General features: G+C 43.6%; 1 protein-coding gene across 1 annotated transcript in view; it reads right to left on the reverse strand.

The window, feature by feature from the left end:
* Positions 1-16,461, reverse strand: part of MAP3K20 (mitogen-activated protein kinase kinase kinase 20) — a gene marked incomplete at its 3' end in the record, with an annotated part of 174,480 nt that overhangs the window by 26,567 nt on the left and 131,452 nt on the right. The window contains exons 15-16 of the mRNA XM_080689527.1: positions 13,174-13,236; positions 10,570-10,662 (exon numbers count right to left, since the gene is read on the reverse strand). Of these exons, the coding sequence (XP_080545653.1) occupies positions 10,570-10,662; positions 13,174-13,236 (156 nt within the window). The remainder of the gene's footprint in view (positions 1-10,569; positions 10,663-13,173; positions 13,237-16,461) is intronic.

The raw sequence follows: 16,461 nt of genomic DNA on the forward strand, positions 1-16,461 counted from the left end.
CCAAGTGGACACCAGTGGAGACAAGGTTGTTATATTGCCTTTTGGGGGTTGTTATTGGAGTTATGTATGAAAAGGGGCCTCAGGGATGATGTTAAAATAGAGTGAAACAAATCAAGTGAGGCACATTTCCTATGCTGCATCACACACTTGACTGTCTAAAATGGTTCAGATGTTAGCTGACACGTGCGCAAAGGGCTGTTTTCTTTCTATGGAAGGTACCAGGCACGCATCTTGTAAAAACAACAGTAGTTTTGGCATTGATTTTTGAATAATTAAAAATTTCTTCTGTCTCAGACTGGGTTTCTTAACCAATATAGAAGGTGATCTGGTTTACCTAAATGCTGTTTTAAAGAAAAATCACCCCCCCCCCTTTTTTTTTTGGTGTGGAGATCAAATCCAGAGCCATTCTAAGCCATACTTAGAGCTGGATTCTAAGACCTATTTTATCTTTTATTTTGAAACAAGATCTTGCTAAGTTGCTGAGGCTGGTCTTAACCTGTGATCCTCCCATCTCAGCTTCCCAAATACTGGGATTACAGGCATGTCCCACCACGTCTGGTGAAAATTTAATACTGAAAAATTTGCTGCAAATAAACTTTTGCCCAGGACCCTCAAAATATAAAAACAGTTCTTCTATCTCCTGAGTTCTCCTATCTCCCATAACTAGCAGTGATGATAAGATGATTTCTGAAAAAGCATGGACCTAGGTAGTAGGCATCCTATATAGTTGTCATATATACTTGATTTCCCAATATAGAGGTTTTAACTTTAAACAATCTGCCTTTTTATAGCTGAATATTCTTAAAATGTAATTTTTGGTTTAGAAAACACAGTCATAGTGAGGCCTGAAGTCTTTTCTCTGAAGAATTCACACTGATCTTTAGAGGCTTTGAAAACCTTCTTCTAAAAGCAAAGATCTCACTGGGCATGATGGCACATACCTCAGATCCCAGAACTTGGGAGACTGAGACAAGAGATCAGCCCCAGTAACTCTTTAAGACCCTTAGCAACTTAGTGAAACCCTGTTTCAAAATTAAAAGGGGTACAGGTCATGAAGGTACAATGTTCAATCCTTAAAAACAACAACAACAACAACAACAACAACAACAAACAACAACAACAACAACAAAAGTTAAAGAAAAGAAAAGAAAAGAAAAAGACCTCCTCTATCAGTGTCCACACCTGTACCTGTCATGATGGAATTACCAGTGAGGATATTTTCAATTATTTTTTCTTTTGGTACTGGGGATTGAACAAGATCTTGTTAAGGTAAATTGCCAGGATCATTCTACTTTTCTACCGCCACGCTATACCGCCATCTCTTTTTATTTTTTGTTCAGAAACAGGGTCTTACTAGGTTGTTGAGAGTCTCACTACATTGCTGAAGCTGTCTTCAAATCTGCCATCCTCCTGTCTCAAGCATTATTTATAGGCATGTGCCACCACACCTGGCTCAATGATTCTTTAAAAGACAGCCATAAATTCACACTTTCTCTGTCTCTGTAAGTCTATTTTTACTTTTCACAAACTCAGATTCTACTCTTTGATTTATACTGTGTGGTCAGCATGCAACCATATGACCTGACCAGAGCTCAGCCAACAATGGATTCATTAGGAGAGTGGCGCTCTGAGCTCACTGCACTTACTCATAGCTGGAGACCATCAGTAATGGGTCTGTAGTTGACCCAAGCCTATGCTTCCCTTTATGCTACATTTCTCTTCATTGTTCTTAAAAGAATTCATAATATTGATTAAGAAGACTAAGAGCAATCCACTAGCATGCTGGAGCTAGCTCTCACGAATGGATTGCTCAGAGCTCTTCCCAAGTTCAAGTTCAGGGACATCAGATAGGCAACTCAAAATCAGTCATGATGGGAATATTTACACCGTGGATATCTGCAAAGGCTGTAAGTGAAGGCTGTGTTCTTTAGTTGTTAGACAACCAGCACGTATGCGTGGCTGTCAATCTGTCGCCAAGTAGGAACTGAGCGCCTTGCTCCTCTCAGCTCCAGCGCTACAGGAGGCTGCCTAACCCATGTGACCCAGGACCTCCACACACTCTGTAATTAGAAATTAGCAGCGAGTTATGCAATTGTAAAATTTTGAGCTGCATCTGCTCCTTTGCCGTCAACTAAAACTTGTGCTTCTCTCTTTCTAAAAGATTGCTCTATGGAGGTATAATTGATATACAAAAAGCTGGACATGCATAAGGTGAACAATTTGATCAGTTCAGAGATAAGGAACACTCATGAACTATCACCATGATCTGTACCATGAATGCATTTCCCACTTCCAAGAGTTCTTTTTTGCCCTCTTATTACTATCGTTGTTATTTTTATAAGGACACTTAATATAAGATCTGTCTTTTCAGCAAAATTTGAAGTACACAGCACTGTATTGTTAACTATAGGTGCCATGCTGCACAATAGATTAAGACTTACTCATGTTGTAGAATCTAAACTTTATACCCTTTGAGTAATGCTTTCCTGTCTCCTCCTCCCTAAAACTTGAATTTCTTACAGAACACTACTACTGCAAGCTTATTTATGTAGGCACACCAATACATATATCCAACACCCCTTTCCCCATAGTTGATCATGGGAAATGAACTTCTGTCCACTGAATTTTTGGTAAATGCAACATATATCAAATTAAAGAAAAGCTCTGCTTTTAGCTATTTTGAAATTTACAAAAGGTGTTGGCTTTATACTTCCTTACAAAATCCTTTTCTTTGTGCCCTGTTATTTTATTCATGTTTATCTATCCATTTACAAAAATTACACAATAGGGAAAAAAAAAAGCCCTATTTGACAGTTTTTGATACTTATAGTGCTCTGAGAAAGGGCCTGGAGATTCAATTAAGTTTATTAAATGCAACATTTTACAAGCAATCTAATAAAGACCTGAAAGCACAATGCCAGCGAGAAGCATTTGTTAAAAAGCAGCATTTTTAACCTATAGATGAAACGGCCAGAGACGCAGAACTATTGATTGAATTTCTCCTGGTGACTGGTGGGTGGGAGAAGCGGTCAGGAGCTAACAATGAGGCTGGAGGGGGGAAGGGAGAGCGAGGGAGCAGGGTGTGTGTGTGTGTGTGTGTGTGTGTGTGTGTGTGTGTGTGTGTGAAATCTCCAGAGACGACTGTCCACTTTGATGGGCCCTGCCAGTCCACTTCTACCTCTTCGAAACATCCCTCTCCTTTTCTCTTTTTGGTTCCCTTGACTTCTCAAAACATCTCCCCAAAGGATATTGGAAGTGGTGGCCATTTGGGTGGGGTGGCTGGAGTCCCGAAGCAGATCCCTAGGTAAGGTCCGCTGTCGGGGCGTGTTGGGGAGACGGGGCAGCCTCCCCTACTCTAGGCTTCTTCTCTAAGGCAGGTGATCCAGTCCAGCCAGGTGTCCTTTGTCTCACTGGGAAGGAGGGGAAGAAAGGACTCGGGGCAAAGTCGAAGCGTTCAGTACTTGTGAGCAATGGTTGACTCCCAAATAGTTTCCGCCACACTCTCTGCTTTTGAATTTTTATGACACAAAGTCTCAAAAAGATCTTGGTGAGAAAACTGCTGGGTGATTTGATAGTTTTATCCCTTGGCAATTTGAGAATCAATATTCCTGACTGGTGAGCTGATAAGTGATATAATAATAAACTCTATGCAGCTGAATATTTCAATAAAAAAGGGTGGTTGCCACCCTGGGGAGTACATGAGGCTGCCGGAGATTCTAGAAGCCACTTTCCTTTTGTGCCAAGTCAAAGCATTTAGATTGCAAAACGTAGGGTACTTTCCGTACAGAATGAAAACTGTGGTAATGTAGTATTAACTGACCAAAAAACAACAAAAACCCCAAACAAACAAACAAAAACACAAATATACACAAAAAAGGATTAACAATACACCAACTTTGGGGGATGATGGTACTTTCCAGAAAGAGGTGGCAGGACGGTTTCTAAGCCTGTGATGGGATCTGCCCCTTCCCAGGTAGGGCTGGGTGAGGAATTTCAACTCTGTTCCTTGGGATGTTGCTCCTTATCATGCTGAGTTGTAACAACGGCATGAAAAACTACTTTTGCAAAGTGCTTACCACTGTGTCTGCCAGATGCATGAAGTAATAATAATTATCATAGACATTCCCTGCCCCTTGCATGGGAGACATTCAGGCCAAGACAGACCTAATTTCTGGCAAATTGATTGTCATAACTGCCAAGCTGCCTCCATATACAACATTATTTAAATGCATAATTACATTTACTCTTTAGAAACAGATTAAGTGAGTTAAAACTCATCCTCAATGATTACTTTCTTAATTTATTTTTCCAGGGCTGGATATTGAACCCAGGGGCTCATGCATGCTAGACAAGTGATCTTTACTTTATTAATTTAAATTGCTATTGAAGCTTTTGGTCCGGTTGTGACCCCCCCCCACCTTCCAGGTTCTTTGAAAAAGGGAAGTGAGCTGGGTGTGGGGGCACACACCTGTAATCCTAATACTTGGGACACTGAAACAAGGTAGTAGGTTCAAGGCCAGCCTCCGCAGCATCGTGAGGGCTGGGGTATAGCTCAGAATGCCCTTGGTTCAATCCCCAGGCGAGGTGTCACTGTGGGGACCTGACTCCTGTAGAAGGCACAGGGCTCTCAGACACTCATGACTTTCTAAGAGTCTGCAAACCAGCCTTATTTTGTGCCATAATCCATCTGGCTGTTCAGAAATATAATATATAGCCAGGCGTGGTGGCGCACGCTTGTAATCCCTGCGTTTGGGAGGCGGAGACAGGAGGATCGCGCAGGTTCGAAGCCAGCCGAACGCACGCTGGCTTAGGAGACCCTGTTTCCAAATAAAAATATAAAAATAGGTCTGGGAGTGTAGCCCGGAGGTAGAAGGGTTTCCAGGAACCCCAGTACCACAAAAAAAAGAAAGAAAAAAAGAAATATAATTTATATTCAGAAATATAATTCAATCTGAATTCTTAGAACAAAAGGTTGACAAATCTCACAATGAAAGCCTTTTCCCTCTATCTATTTGTCTACTCGTGTGGGCAGTCATATTTTCATCATTTTCTCTTCACAGGCGTAAAGCTACTGAAGCAGCATATGAATTTTAAGGGGTATTGGCTGGTGGTCCTTCTCAAAGGCAAAGAGAAAATGTAGCTATCATTTTCAGGACAAGGTCACGGCCATACATCATTCCCAGTGGTCCCCATTAGAATACATCTCTTTTTACTTGTGGGAGAAAAGCTGAAATCAAGTGATCTTTGATCTGTGGACTCTTAGGTTTGGGGAAAACCCCTGAAGCTCCAGTGTTCTCTTGAAAGGCTTAGCCTGGTCGTGGCGTGTGCTGGACAGGAGACTCCACCTGTCTCATAAAGCTGGGGCTGAGTATATGAGAACTCTGTTGATTAGGGTTTTGAGAAAGCTTTTTTTTTTTGTGATTTCTAACAGTTTTCATTTGGGAAAGGCAACAGTGTTTTCATTTGGGAAATTAGAACTTCAATTCAAAGCACATTTGTGAGAAAGTATTTTATGATGGTAAGGCATAGGTTGGCATAATTGGGTAGTTTAAAGCTGGACAGAAATGTAGTGTAGGGTTATATCATTTAAGTTTGCAGAGAGCTTAACAGTCTTGGGTCAGGTATGAGAGACAGCACATGTTTAATACAAAGACAAAAACATAGGAGGCTGAGGCAGGAGAATTGCAGGTTTGAGGCCAGCAGGCAGTAACTCAGTAAAATCCAAATTAAAAAATACAAATAGGACTGGGGTGTAGATCAGAGGTAGAGTGCCCTGAGTTCAATCCCCAGTAACCCTGTGGGGGCGGGGTGAGGGAGAGACAAAAACAAATCCTAATTTCTGGTCCCAAACTTGTCCCAAGCTGGTCACATACTTTGTCTTATCAGCTGTATCCTACCAGCAATGACAATACCGTGCCTTGTGCTCCTCACAAAAAGGTCAAGGGGATAAATAAGATGGCATTCACTTATTCATCTATGTGTTTAACTTGTGGTTCTGGGGATTGAATCCAAGGGCATTCTACCATTCTACCTCGGAGCCACACCCCCAGCCGTATTTTATTTTTAATTCTCAAACAGTGTTTCTAACTTGCGGAGGCTGGCATCAAACCTGTGATCCTCCTGTCTCAGCCCCCCAAGCCCTGGAATCATAGACGTGTGCCACCACACCCTACTATAAGATGACATCTAGGAAATGCTTGAGATCTTTAGAAAGAAGTGTTCTTTAAACATAAGCTGAGACATTACATTCAGACAATTATTTTGTAATTGCCCATCAACCTTTTTAAGCCACAATTCAATATTCATCCCTTCCAGAGAGATTTTCTGATTAGTCTTACCCATGTCAGTTATTTCTTTATATTTTAGAACCTTGGAATTACATCCACATTGTATAGTTTATAATTATTTACTACCTTTTTCTTTCTTCTTCTCCTCCTTCTTCTTCCTTCCTCCTCATCCTCCTCTTCCTCCTGCTCCTCCTTCTCTTCTTCATTTATTTATTTTTGGTAATGAGGACTGAACTGAGGGACGCTCCAACTCTGAGTTACATCCTAGCCCTTTTAAATTTTTTATTATATATATATATATACCAGAAGTTAAACACATATATGAATAAGTGAATGCCATCTTATTTATCCCCTTGACCTTTCTGTGAGGAGCACAAGGCATGGTATTGTCATTGCTGGTAGGAAACAGCTGATAAGACAAAAATTAAATATATATATATTGTGGTACTGGGGGTGGAACCCAGGGGCATTCTACCTCTGAGCCATATCTCCAGCCCTATTTTTTATTCTTTATTTTGAAACAAGGTCTCACTAAGTTGCACAAGGCCTAACTAAGTAGCTGAGGCTGGCTGGGAACCTCAATCTTCTTGTACTTATAAATGTGCACCACTACACCCAGCTTCCTAGCCCTTTTTTAAAATTTACTTTGAAATACAGTCTCACTAAATTGCTGAGAGTCTCACTAAATAGCTAAGGCTCAATCTGCCCCTGAGCTACACTCCCAGTCCTATTTTTTATTCTCTTATTTATTTTGCAACAGGGCCTCACTAAGCTGCAGAGGGCCTCACTAAGTAGCTGAGGCTGGTCACGAACTGGGATGCTCCTCTCTCAGCCTCCCAAGTACTGGGATTATAAGCATTTGCCACCATGCCCGGTTGTAGGTTACGTTTTGTGTTTGTGTGTGGTACTGGGGATAGAACCCAGGGGGGTTCTACCCCCAAGCTATACCCCCAGTCCTATTTTTTATTCTTTATTTTGAAACAAGTCTTGCTGAGTTGCAAAGGGTAGATGAGGCTAGCTGCGAACTGTGATCCTCGTGTCTCAGCCTCCCAAATGCTGGGATTACAAATCTGCGCCACCATGCCCGGCTTGTAGGTTACTTTTGATTGGTTATTTTATTTTATTTTATTTATTTATTTTTTGGTGGTACTGGGGTTCCTGGAAGCCCTTCTACCTCCGGGTTACACTCCCAGGCCTATTTTTACATTTTTATTTGGAAACAGGGTCTCCTAAGCCAGCGCGCGCGGCTGGCTTCAAATCTGCGCGATTCTCCTGTCTCTGCCTCCCAAGTGCGGGGATTACAAGCGTGCGCCACCACGCCCAGCTTGATTGGTTATTTTATAACTGACTCAGTTGCCCACACTAGTCATCTTTGGCGTCACTATGGCTCCTCCCTTTCGCCCCATCTGCCGCTAGTGACAAGTCTCACTGGTGTGTCCCAGCACCCACAGCACTCAGCTGGCACCACCACACACAGCTCTCCTCACTCCAGCCACTCTCCCCCCTTGTGCTTCCCAGAGAGCCTTTACAAACATATCTGATTCTGTCTACTCGCTGCTCTAAACACTTCAGACTCCCTGGCTCAGCATAGAGCTAGTTCTTTGCTCTCCCGAGCGCCCATCACCCTCCGCCCTGCTCCCTGCTCAGTCTTTCCAGCAGGAAGACGCCGGGGCTGAGCTGTGAGGTGCGGTGAAAAGGATCCAAGAAGAGCTCGTGCTGCTGCCCCAGCTGCCTCATGTATCTGACCTTTTGCACACGACGTTCCTTTTGCTTTTAACACCCTCTCCCTGCATAACAAATCCTACTGGTTTTCAGATTTTAGTTTAGAAAGACTTCAAGACCATCCCTCAGACCTCCCCATTTCCAGTAGACGTTTACTCCGGGCATGCCCAGACAATGATGTGTGTGGCCCCATAAAACTCATTCTTTTGTTCTGTAACCATTTATTGACCTCACTTCTTTCTCTCAGTGAGTATAGGTTCCTTGCAAGCTGGGGCTGTATTATTATTATTATTATTATTATTATTAATTATTCTAGAGATTGAACTCAGGGGCATACTATTTCTGAATTATACCCGCAGCCCTTTTTAGCATTTCTTTTGAAACAAAGTCTAAGTTGCTGAGGCTGGACTCATAGGCAATCCTCCTGACTCAGCCTCCCCAGTACTGGAATTACAGGTGTGTGCCATGGCGTCCAGCTAGGAACTGTACCCTTTTGACTTTGTATTCTGAGCACATGGTATAGAGCCAGGCACAGGTTCTACCCTTAGTAAATGTCTGCTGAATGGATAAAGGACATTACCATCCTAGACAACTGACCCAGAAATAGCAGAATATCAAAAACTATGGAAATTTTAAGTTTGTGGATACCAAAGGAAGCAAGTGGGAATTTGCTGTTTTGTTCTTGTACCAGATGGACTTGGGGTACTCACTGCTAAAGAACCTCCAGGTAGACTCGGGGTACCCATAGCTACAGAACCTCCAGATAGACTTGGGGTACCCACCGCTACAGAACCTCCAGGTAGACTCGGGGTACCCACTGCTACAGAACCTCCAGGTAGACTTGGGGTACCCACAGCTACAGAACCTCCAGGTAGACTCAGGGTACCCACCACTACAGAACCTCCAGGTGGACTCGGGGTACCCACAGCTACAGAACCTCCAGGTAGACTCAGGGTACCCACCACTACAGAACCTCCAGGTGGACTCAGGGTATCACTGCTACAGAACCTCCAGGAAGACTCGGGGTACCCACCACTACAGAACCTCCAGGTGGACTCGGGGTACCCACAGCTATATAACCTCCAGGAGTACTCAGGGTACCCACCTATACAGAATCTCCAGGAAGACTTGGGGTACCCACAGCTACAGAACCTCCAGGAAGAAAGGTCCTTTGCTTTTGTTGGAAAGGCACTTAACTCTTCAATCCCCTTTCTGCATCTGCTTCTATCAACAGAAAGAATGACAGCGATCCATCCCCAGATAGAAGTATTCCTAGGCAAGAGACCTGGACTCGGAGCAGCTTTCCTTCAAACAAGCATTCTGGCCAACGTAAGGGAGGGAAGGAGTCCACCCAGCAGAAGTGTCTGTACACCTGCAGGGCACAGGCAGGACACTTACTGCCAGGTGCCTAGAAAGGGCCTCTTCTGAGGCACCAGGGGACACTCCCAACCTTCCCCATGCACTGGCCTCTGGGAATGGCCCGGGTAAGCACGGTGTCCTTAGGGGATGGCACTGTGCCAGCTGTCGTAGCTGTCAGCCCTGGTGTGAGGAGCTGGGTTCATAAGGTCCCTCAGCTACTCAAAGGAAGAAACGGCTAGTACAGTGGTTAGGAGCTTGGATTCTGGGGGCAGAGAGGCCTGTGTCCAGTTCCTTATTCTGCTACATGCTAGCTATGAGGTCTTCAGTTTCTGCATTGGCAAAATGGGGGAGAAGAGTGTTTACACTCAGGATTGGAAGCATGCTACAGGTCAAGTGTTTAATGAATAGACATTATCATTATTGCCAGGCATGGTGCCACATGCTTGTATTCCCCTCACTTGGGAGGCTGAGACAGGAGGATCGCACGGGTTCGAAGCCAGCCTCAGCTACTTAGTGAGGCTCTCAGCAACTTAGTGAGACCCTTTTTCCAAATAAAATATAAGAAAAGTCTGGGAGTATAGCCCAGAAGTAGAAAGCCTCTGGGTTCCACCCCTAGTACCACACATACACAAAAAAGACATTATCATTATTATTAGCGATTGATGGTCATCTAAAATAACACAAATTATTAAAATTCTAATGCACATGATTCCCAGTTTCTTTCCAGAGTCTAAAAATGACATAAAGTGAAAGTCTGATTGAATGAGCCGTGGTCAAAAGCCCATGCCTTTCCCGGAGCAATGACTTGGGGCTTCGTTTTGCCTTGAGTTTCATTCTCAGTGCTGTTTTGCTCAGTATTACAGAACTGACTTCCCTTAAGAATCAGAAATCAGAAAGCTGAGAAGCCAAGCAGAGCAACATCCCCTCTGGAAAACACAGCCTTCCTCCCGACCGCTCTTTGCTGGGAGCTAAAGGGAGAGTGTGAGCGGCCCCTCACGCACCCCTCACAGCACGAAGATGCCTGGACTGTGTTACAGAGGCAGCCTGCCAGTGCAATTCTATTTTATAAAGTCTATAAGCCGGCTCAGAAGATGTCACCAGGTAGATGGGGTGGTGTATAAAACTATAAAGTCACAGTTACAGGACAGCAAAAGAGTAGATTAGATGAAAATTTACCCAAAAGGTCTGCAATGCAATTTACCTGTGGGCCAGTTCCTGGTTTCAAGTGAAAACCAAAGACAAGTTCAAGGTTCACTATTTTTTCCTCATTTTCTTCAGGTTCACCGCCTGAGTCCTAAAACAGAAAAACAAACACCATTTATTCTCCATGGGGTTTTCACTCTGACTTCTCATGTAAAGCAGATGATGACTACCACCACCTCCTCCTCCTTCTCCTCCTCCTCCTCCTCCTCCTCCTCCTCCTCCTCCTCCTTCTCCTTCTTCGTGTTATTTTTATTTTTGGTACTGGGGATTGAACTCAGGGGCTTTCTACCCCTGAAATTTTTTTTTTAAACTTTGAAATAGGGTCTCACAAAGTTGCTGAGGGCTTGGCTAAGTGGCTGAGGCTGGCCTTGAATCTGTGACCCTCCTTTCTCAGCCTCCCAAATACTGAGGTTATAGGCATGTGCCACCATGCCCAGGTAGATGATTTCCTATGCTATTTTTTTCCATTCTAATCTGTTTCAGTTTTGGTTCTCTGGATTAAGCTACACATAATTACTGAATGCAAGAGAAATGACGTGGTAGGCCTTTGAGAATTTGGTCAAATGATTTACCTCAAGTACTTCAGACTGAAGGCCACTGTTTTATGTTTCCCACAATACATCTTGTGTTGTGCAATTTTACTCTGAAATGCACTTCACATCTGGAGGTACACTGTGAGATTTTCAGCTGGAAAGTTTCAAGACACCCACAGAATTTACAAGCTATTTCCATAGAGGAACTGAGCAGTTCCCCAGAGCTTATGTAGATGAAGAAACCGGTTTGGGATGGAGAACCATGGTTATTAGTGAATGAAGAGAGGTACTGTGTATCAATTACAAGTATCTTCTGATTTTATAACAAAATATGCCACATAATTTATTCATTTATTTAGTGGCACTGGGGACTGAGCTTGGGGACATTCTACTTCTGAGCTACACCTTGAGCCCTATTTTATTTTTTATTTTTGAAACAAGTTCTCTTTAAGTTACTGTGTGCTGGCCTTGTATCTGAGATCCTCCTGTTAGCCTCCCAGGTACTGGGATTATAGAAATGCACCACTGTGGAGCCGGGCGTGGTGGCGCACGCTTGTAATCCCCGCGCTTGGGAGGCTGAGACAGGAGGATCGTGCAGGTGGGAAGCCAGCCTCAGCTACTGAGTGAGGCTCTCAGCAACTTAGTGAGGCCCTGTTTCCAAATAAAGTATAAAATAGGTCTGGGAGTATAGCCCAAGGGTAGAAAGCCCCTGGGTTCCATCCCTACAAGTAACACACACACACACACACACACACACACACACACGCACGCACACACGCACACACAAAATAATAAGAGAAATGCACCACTGAGCCCATCTAATCCCAGATACTTTGTACTATACTCAGAATAGTGTGTTAAATGCAGAGACCCTCCTTATCCACAGTTTGGTTTTCCACAGTCTCAGTTACCTTCAGTAACTGTGGTCCAAAAATGTAAAATAGAAAATTTCAGAAATAAACAATATATAAGTTTCAAATAACTTTTATTATAGCATATTGTTATTAATTATTCTGTTTTGCTGGGCATGGTGGCACACACTTATAACCCCAGTACTTGAGAGGCTGAGACAGGAGGATTGAGGTTTGAAGCCAGCCTTAGCTACTTAGTGAGGCCCTCCATATCTTTTTTTTTGGTGGTACTGGGGTTCCTGGAAGCCCTTCTACCTCCGGGCTACACTCCCAGACCTATTTTATACTTTTTTATTTTTGGAAACAGGGTCTCAAGCCAGCAGGGCTGGCTTCAAACCAGCGCGATTCTCCTGTCTCCCAAGTGTGGGGATTACAAGCGTGCGCCACCACGCCCAGCAGCCCTCATTTCTTAGTGAGACCCTATTTCAAAAATAATGAAATAAAATAAAATAAATTAAAATAAAATAGGGCTGGGGTATAGCTTAGAGAGGTAGGATGCCTCTGGGTTCCATACCCAGTACCACACACACACACACACACACACACACACACACACACAAACAAAATAAATAAATAAAAACGATTTTGTTATTGGTTATTATTGCTAATCTCTTCCTGTTCCAATTTATAAATTAAACTTTATCCTAAGTATGTAGGTATAGGGAAAAACAGTACATAGAGGGTTGGTACTAATCTGAGTTTCAAGGATACGTTTCCACAGTGGAGTGCACCCCCACGGGTGGGGGACACTGTATACTATATACTGTTGCTCAACATCACCCTCCCTCTTGCCCTCCCAGCAGCACATGAGAAAAGCAAGAGCTGTGTGTGAATTCCTCCAGTGACTTACATGCCACAGAGGGCTCTCCAGAGCCAGCGGGGAGACCAAGGTTCTCACCAACAGTATTGGCATTTATAGCTCCTGGTGTTTTCTTATCATGAATGTGTTGTTAATATTTCAACTTGTGGGGAACACGTGTGTTCAATTTAAACACATCTTCGCCTTCAAAGGACCTTTTGTTGGGTACTTAAAACCAAATTTCACTTCAAACAACAGTTTCCGACGTTGGTAAATTTAGGTGTGGATGTGGCAGGTGCGTACATCAGTACAAGCAGCATACTTGCAGCAAGGAAAAAAGAAAAAAAAAAAAAACGTACCTTAATCAGTGGTGGGAAGTGAAACAAGTTTAGATAATCGTGGGTGAGTTTCTCAATGGCTGACTGTAAAAAAGAAAACCACATGAATTTATTAATGATACTGCCAAAACAGGATTAAATTTGGGGGCATATATAAAATATCTCAGAGCTGTAAAGATGGATCATCCATAGAGCACATGCCTGGTTGTCCAAAGTAGTGTAGGGTGTATCATTAGTTAAAGGAAGAGGAAGATATTTAAAAGATGTTAAACCTCAGACTAACCATTAAATAAAGTAATCCTTCAAACACAAGCAGAGCGTAGGAGCGACAGACTAACATTCTGGTATCTAGAATTCATTTCTGATATCTTCTGGTATCTAGAAGTCATTATGGGTAACTGCGGGAAACTGGCAAAGCACAGGGACGGACCAGCGCCTTCCCGGGAAGCTGAGATCTCACTCAAGGGGTTAGCGCCTTGCATGGGCTCACCTCACTGGGGAGCTGCCATCATTCCCCCAACAAAACACAAAGAAATCTTAAAGGAGAGGGGGGCAATTCATATCATGAGTTTTTGATACTTCTCAGGTTTTACATACTTTTCTATAAACTGATCACATAAATAGGAAAAAAAAAAATACAGGGCCAACCCTAAAAAGAAAACAAAAAAACTAGATGCATTTCTTTCTAAGGCAAAATGAAACTATTGACACTTGACAATGTAATGAACATCTAATGGAAGTTCAATCCTCTTCCAGCATCTGGCTCCTCCACAGGAGGGAGGGCTTGCAAGCTCTGGGAGAAGGGAATTACAGATAGGAGAAGGATCAACCACATAACAAAGTTTAGTGAAACACCACTTCCACCTGTCAGCCAAGCCCCACTGGTAGCCTCCCTACAGTAGCCCAGCTTTGGCAGGAGGTGGCTGCGGAGGCCCGAACCCTGGAGACTCCCTCTATGTGCTGTCTGTACAAGCACGTGCAGACCCGCCTAGGCACTTGAGGACAGTGTGGGGCCCTGACAGATTCTACTGTCCCCTCTTTGAGCTCAGGAAAGACCCCCTGAGCCATGGGGGTGCTGGGGACATTCTCCTGACCATGTCTTAAGTGCTGCTCCTGCAGGGTGCGTTCTCCAGGCATATTGCTGGGCTTCTCTACAGCAGTATTAGACCTTTTGAGTTGCTGTTTACATCTTCCAGCTGTATTAACCGTGGCCTCCAAAAACCCATGACCTCCTCAGGTCCTGCTTCCTGGACTGGCGCTCCTCTCGCCTCTCCTGCCCAGGCCCTTTTGACCTCCTAGCCACACACTGTCATTCTGAAGGACACCGTCCATCAAAGGACACTGCTTCCCAGCCGGAAGAGAAGCAGCCTTGGTGAGAGGTAGATGCAGTTGTACTCCCTTTCTTTTTTATAATTTTTTAATAGGGTAACATTCACATACCATAAAATTAACCACTTTAAAGTGTGCACCCAAATGGCATTTAGAACCTCACAGTGTGGTGAAGGCACTTCCTCTAAAATATGTTCTCAAACATTCCATCAGACCCGAAGGAGAAGCGGCACCCACTAAGCAGTTGCTGCCTGTCCAAGCCCTGGCAATCACGGATCTGTTTTCTGTCTCTATGGATTACTATTTTGGATACTCCATATAAATGGAATACAAATGTGACCTCTTGTGGTCTGGCTTCTTTCACCGAGCACCACCGCTGCAAGCTTGTCCACGCCGCAGCCTGTGCCTGCTGCTTGAATTTCTTTCTGGAATCTGCAAACAGCTCTTAGCTGGGCGATCCTTCCCTGCTCGCCATTCATATTTTTGCACTATGAGCCAGGCCTCCCTATTAGAACCTCCTAAATGTCCCTCTCCCCTAAATCCAACCTTTCTTTTCTAACCCACTTTAAAACCTCCAGAAGCAAAGTTTATTTATTTATTTATTTATTTATTTATTTATTTATTTATTTATTTATTTATTTTGGTGGGACTGGGGGTAGAACCCAGGAGCTTTCTACCTCCGGACTATACTCCCAGAACTATTTTACATTTTATTTGGAAACAGGGTCTCACTAAGTTGCTGAGAGCCTCACTAAGTAGCTGAGGCTGGCTTCGAACCTGTGTGATCCTCCTGTCTCAGCCTCCCAAGTGCTGGGATTACAAGCATGCGCCACCATGCCCGGCCCCTAGAAGCAAAGTTTAAACATGTTCATTCTTAAGCCAGGCATGGTGATGCACACATGTAATCCCAGTAATTGGGAGGCGAAGATAGGATCGCAGGTTTGAGGACACTCTCAGCAACTTAGTGTGGACCTCTACAGCTAAGTGAGATGCTGTTTCCAAATAAAAAAATAAAATTGGACTGGGTGTATGCTTCAGAGATAGAATGACTTTGAGTTCAATCCTGAGTACCACAAAAACAAACAAAAATTGTTTAATACATTCTCAATACTCACTAGCCCTGGTCAAATTCCAGACCTCTAGCCTGAAATAGGACCTGGTCCAGGCCTGGATTACACTGTGGCCATCAGGAGTTCTACGCCCTGTCCAGGCTTCTGCTCACTACAGATCCAATCTGTTCTCCTCCCCATTCTCTTTTAACTTCTTGTTTTCTTTCTTTCCTTGCTCTGGTCTACATTTCACATTCTGTCCTTCCTCCAGGACAAAGCCCAAGGGCCCTGGTACATGAAGCTTCCCTTTCCCTCTTCCTCCACTGCCCCGCCAGGTCAAGGTGGTGAAAGGCCTTTTTTCTTCCAACTGCTTGTAAGAAATCACAAGTGCATGTTTTATCTCTCCTCTGGGATATAAATTCCTTAAGGGTAGGACAGTTCTTAGAATCTTCACAGGCCCAGTCTTGTAATTAGTAAGAGTTTGCTGAATTTTCTGAGCTATAAACAATAAATCTGGTCATTTTGCTTGTTTTAACAAGACCAACCAACATGATGGGACACTTCGGCTGTCCCTGGCTGAGTGTGGGAATAGTTACAGTTTAGTTTTGTGAGGTATTAAAGTTTGCCATCCCCTTTCCCTCTAACTTGTGGTTGAGGAATGTTGGTCCTTTTTCAAAGACAACAGAAGGAAGAGGAGATGGGTGCATCTTCTTTGGCATCTGCCAAATAGGACAAGATTTATAAAATTTCTCTTTTGGAATTCTGGAACTTCTCTGTACTGTAGAAAATTTTCTTCCTACTTGGCCCATCTAAGGAGCCAGATGGCTTTTCAGAATGGACTTCCTGTGCCCAGAGGTTAAGATGGAATCTGCTGCCCGCCTTTGAGATGTATGCTTACGCATGAGTTTTCTTGCCCATCTCGTAGGAGGGA

Source organism: Muscardinus avellanarius (genome assembly GCF_963383645.1).
Source record: "Muscardinus avellanarius genome assembly, chromosome: 2".
NCBI lineage: Eukaryota > Metazoa > Chordata > Mammalia > Rodentia > Gliridae > Muscardinus > Muscardinus avellanarius.